The sequence below is a fragment of the Penaeus monodon genome, chromosome 10 (assembly GCF_015228065.2).
Source record: "Penaeus monodon isolate SGIC_2016 chromosome 10, NSTDA_Pmon_1, whole genome shotgun sequence".
Lineage (NCBI taxonomy): Eukaryota > Metazoa > Arthropoda > Malacostraca > Decapoda > Penaeidae > Penaeus > Penaeus monodon.
Window position 1 is genome coordinate 39,435,579 of NC_051395.1, and position 4,125 is coordinate 39,439,703.

Sequence of the window (4,125 nt, forward strand, 5' to 3'; positions counted from 1 at the left end):
CTTCAAATTCTATGGTTGTGTCATTGGGAATTCTAGCTATGTTCTGCCGACTACCTATGAATATACATTGAGTTTTATGTGGGTTTAGTTTAAGGCTATTTGTGTCAAAATATAATTTTGCTTGTGTAAGAGTATGTTGAGTGTTTCTTATTAAGGTATTTAAGCTAGAAGACAGTTATGGGCTATTGTTGATAAATCATTTATGAAAATTGTAAATAGGATTGGACCTAAAATAAAGGTAATTGTTGTTTTGATGACATATCATTATTGATTCTTACCGATTGGGTCGTTGTATCTAAATAACTTTTAAACCAAAAGGTATCAATTTTATGATTAATAATTTGTAAAGGAGAATTTCATGGCTGACACTATCAAAAGCCTTAGAAAGGTCGCAGAATGTGAGGAAATTTACCTGATTTTGTATATGTTATTATAAGTCTCATCAGTAATTTGTTGTTTCAGTAGATAACCTATTCGTCAGTTGATTTGCTACAATTTTTTCAAGAATTTTGGATAAGATAGGGAGTATAGTAATAGGGCGATAATTATTGACATCGTCTATATCCCCCGATTTGAAAATTTGTGTTACTATACCATGTTTCCAAAGTGATGGAAAGACACCAGTAACCAGAGAGGTGTTAATAATGACCGTCAAATAATGTACAGTTGTGGGTAGAGTATCTCTGATAAAGCGCAAAGCAATACCGTCTGCTCCTACAGCATTTGTTTTGCAAATATGTTTTATTACTAAGATGATTGTTTCTGCATCCACTGGTTGTAGTCTGAAAAAAATAGTTGTAAGCCTTGCCCGAACTGTGTTTTGTTGTAACGTAGAAGCAATTGTTTGCTCATAAGTTAGTTTTCCAATTAAAAAAAAAAAGTCATTAAAATGTCTTTATATTCTGTGAATTTATTTCTGTTGAATTAGCAATTTTACATTTTTCTTTTTGACTTTATAATCTACCTGAAGGGCGGCCTCATTTCTGTTACTTTTAAGGGTTTGGTGGGCATTGTTTCTATCGCTAATGGCTCTCTTGATGTCACCAATTATCCATTGAGCAGGGGGACGTCTGACGGTTCGTGTTACATAGAGAACTAGTGCATCAGTGCTGTTTTTCATAACTTCTTTGAGGATAGTTACTTGGTCATTTACATTATCTGTCAGTGAAATATCTGATAGAGTAATTTCTTTAGACAAGATAAGCTTGCAGAAAGATTGAGGGTCATAGTGTTTGAAATTGCGAAAAGTTTTTACTACTGGTGGTCGCTTTGTTTTCTTTATAATTAACGTCATCTTGATAAGTTCATGGTCAGCAACATGACATGGGATGACATCGAAGTGGAGAATGATGTCTGATCTGTTAGTTATTAAATCCAATTCGTGTAGGCTTATCTATTTATTGTTTGTTCAAATTGATTTTTCTTAATTATCTTCGCTGACTTAGCATTAGACTTTGTTAAATCATCATTTAGGTCACTTAAGAGTTTCTGTTTTAAAGAAATTTCTCTAAAAACCTTTTCAATGTATTCAAAGGCCCCCCTTACTGGGCTTCGCTGCCCGGGTCTCTACCACTGCACAAACTGGCCATTAGCATGGGGGTGCCTATAGACAGCGCCAATAATGAAGGAAGGAAGCATGTTGCTTTGTACGGTAAGTATTGTTAACTGCTGTAGCAGATATCCTGTTTAACTTCAGGGTATTCCATACATATATACATAATCCTCCACCTCGCCCTGCATCACATCTATAAACTTTAAAATTTGGAAGATTAATGAAATTACTGTCCATTTCCTGGTAGAGCCACGTTTCACTTATGCATAAAATGTCTATGGTTCTCTTCTCAACTAGCATTTTAATTTCCTCAAAATGTCCGAGGAGAGATTGAGCCTTTATATGCTCTATCTTTATGACATTATGCGATCTGGTCACTGGTAACGCTGACGGCATTGCTTTGTCAAACATTCTGATCGCGCTTGTACTTGTTTTTGTCTAAGAACACTTTAACATTGTTGGGAAAAGCATCAGAGTCTATGAATAGTTCGGGCTTTATGTCCTTTCCCCTTACTGACATCGTCAAGCTGGGGTAGTAGTCATGTGTCATCGCTGTCTTATGGGCTTTTGCACTTGAAATGTTTTGAAACTTTTCAGATAAGTGTTGCTCTATGTCCTCTTCATTTGTGTCTGGGTTACAACTGGTGATGTAGAGGTAGACTGTGTTTGGACGATCTGCTCCCTTCAATGGCTTTGGTGTTTGGTGTCTCTATCTTTTTTTCTCTGGTTTCATGATATTACTTTGGTGTAACCATCTTCTGCATAGTTGTTAATGATGACTGATGGCACTGCTGCAGAAGGGGAGGCAGTAGGTAGGGCAGTAGCCCCTTGCACCTGCTGCTGAACTGTTTCCTCCCAGTAGCGGTTGGGGTCGAGTAGTTCAATTTGCATGTTATTCCTGTTCTGTTTTTTCTAAAGCTCCGTCTGGGTGTTACTTATGTAGAAGCTTCAACATTGGTCTTCTTTGGCGTGTTGGTTTTGGGTCTCACGGCGGGAGGGGCCTTAGTTGACTTAGGGGAGGCAGGGGAGTCTGTATGGACCGGGATCTGCTGGCTAGGAGCGCCGGGTGAGGGGCAAGTAGATGGCTCAGCAGAGTTGAAGGTCGGCGAGTCAGCAAGGGCGCGAGGCAGCTGGCTAGCCCAGGCAAGGAGAGAAGGGAGTGTTTTGGGAGGGAAGGATTGCCGGTCGTAGGTATAGGTGTGGAGGGTGTGGAAGTGTTTGGAGTGGAGGTAGGGGGTGTTGTGACTGGGGGAGATATGAAAGGTAAGTTTCGTAGGTGGTCTGATGACGGGTGGGGTATGGGAGGTAGGGGTAATAGACAATTGCTGTTTGGAGAACATTCCGATCAGCAAGTCAATTTTGTTCTTGATCAAAATTTAATCAGTTAAGGAGGGCTCATTACAGGTCTGTGTTTCTTGGTCTGTACTCTTTTGGAAAAATGTAACAAAAGGAGTAGAAATACCTGATTTCTTAGGTGGTGACCAATCTGTTGGGGGAGTGTCCGTTATAGTTGTTACGAACACTATGTTTTGATTATTGATACACTGAACAATCATAGTGTGCACGATAAAGTTTGTCATCTGTTTGGTGTCCCGTGTCGTGTTCCTGGGTTTTCTGGAATCTGATAAATTGATTACAATGTTATGAGCATGTTCAATTTCAGCCAGCCTGTAATATTTTTTGATTTGATCACAGATGACCAACCTTGCCCAAGATTTTTTGTAGCAACGAAACACAGAATTGTGTTCAGCACTATTGTTACACTGCCGAATTGATAGATTGCTTTTTCAAACTGATTTCCACTGTTTGCACTGGCATCACTGCTGTTACTGCTAAGGGGCCCTTCTCCCTGGGCTGGGAGGCAGCCTTGACCCTGGCTGCCATGGGGGTGCCCATCCTCGTGGGCGGCGAGGCAACTCTGACCCACGCTGCCGGGGGACCCATATCCTAGAGCTGAGGTCCCAGTACCCTGGGAGGGGCGTACATTACCCTGGGCCAAGGGTCCCCTTTCTCTCTGGGGATAAGAGCTCATACTAGCTGCCCAAGAAAGTACCGGGGAAGCCCCCTGGTTGGCCCCCTCAAACCCGGGGGGAGGGGTCAGATTACCCTCTAACACTGCTGGACCATGAGAAGGCATGGTTTGCTGAGTTACGTGGCTGCGGCAGAGAGTAGCAAAAACACGTCTGATCACCACAGTGGCTAGACTCAGAGAGGGAGAGAGAGAGAGAGAGTCTGAGTGGTCAGAAGCCTTCAATGTCACACCCTCCAACTAACAGGGGTGACCAATTAGGTGGTGTGTCCATGGCATCGATAAGGTGGGGCCACTCCCAGGGCCCCCACCTTATCAGGTCTATCCATTGCCCAGGCTACCTCAGCACAAGTTGGCAATACCAACCTCCTTCACCAAGAATCTTAAATCAATAAAAATACGCACAAACAGACCGTGCATTTTACAAGTACCTGACAAATGGTGACAGCAGAGGATGTTACTTCTTTCAAGCTTGCGACACGAACTCCAAGTCTCCAAAAAGAACATCCAGCTCGACCACCCCCCTTCCCAAAAGAAACTGTAG

General features: G+C 42.0%; 1 protein-coding gene across 1 annotated transcript; it reads right to left on the reverse strand.

Moving 5' to 3' along the window:
- Positions 1-2,487: 2,487 nt before the first annotated feature.
- Positions 2,488-2,892, reverse strand: LOC119577621 (extensin-like). Its single transcript, XM_037925192.1, has one exon. It carries the CDS (start codon positions 2,890-2,892, stop codon positions 2,488-2,490), a length of 405 nt encoding a protein of 134 aa, XP_037781120.1.
- Between the last annotated feature and the right edge of the window lie 1,233 nt (positions 2,893-4,125).

Coding starts and splice junctions, on each gene's coding strand:
- LOC119577621 (XM_037925192.1), bottom strand. CDS start 2,892: ATGTTCTCCAAACAGCAATTGTCTATTACCCCTACCTCCCATACCCCA.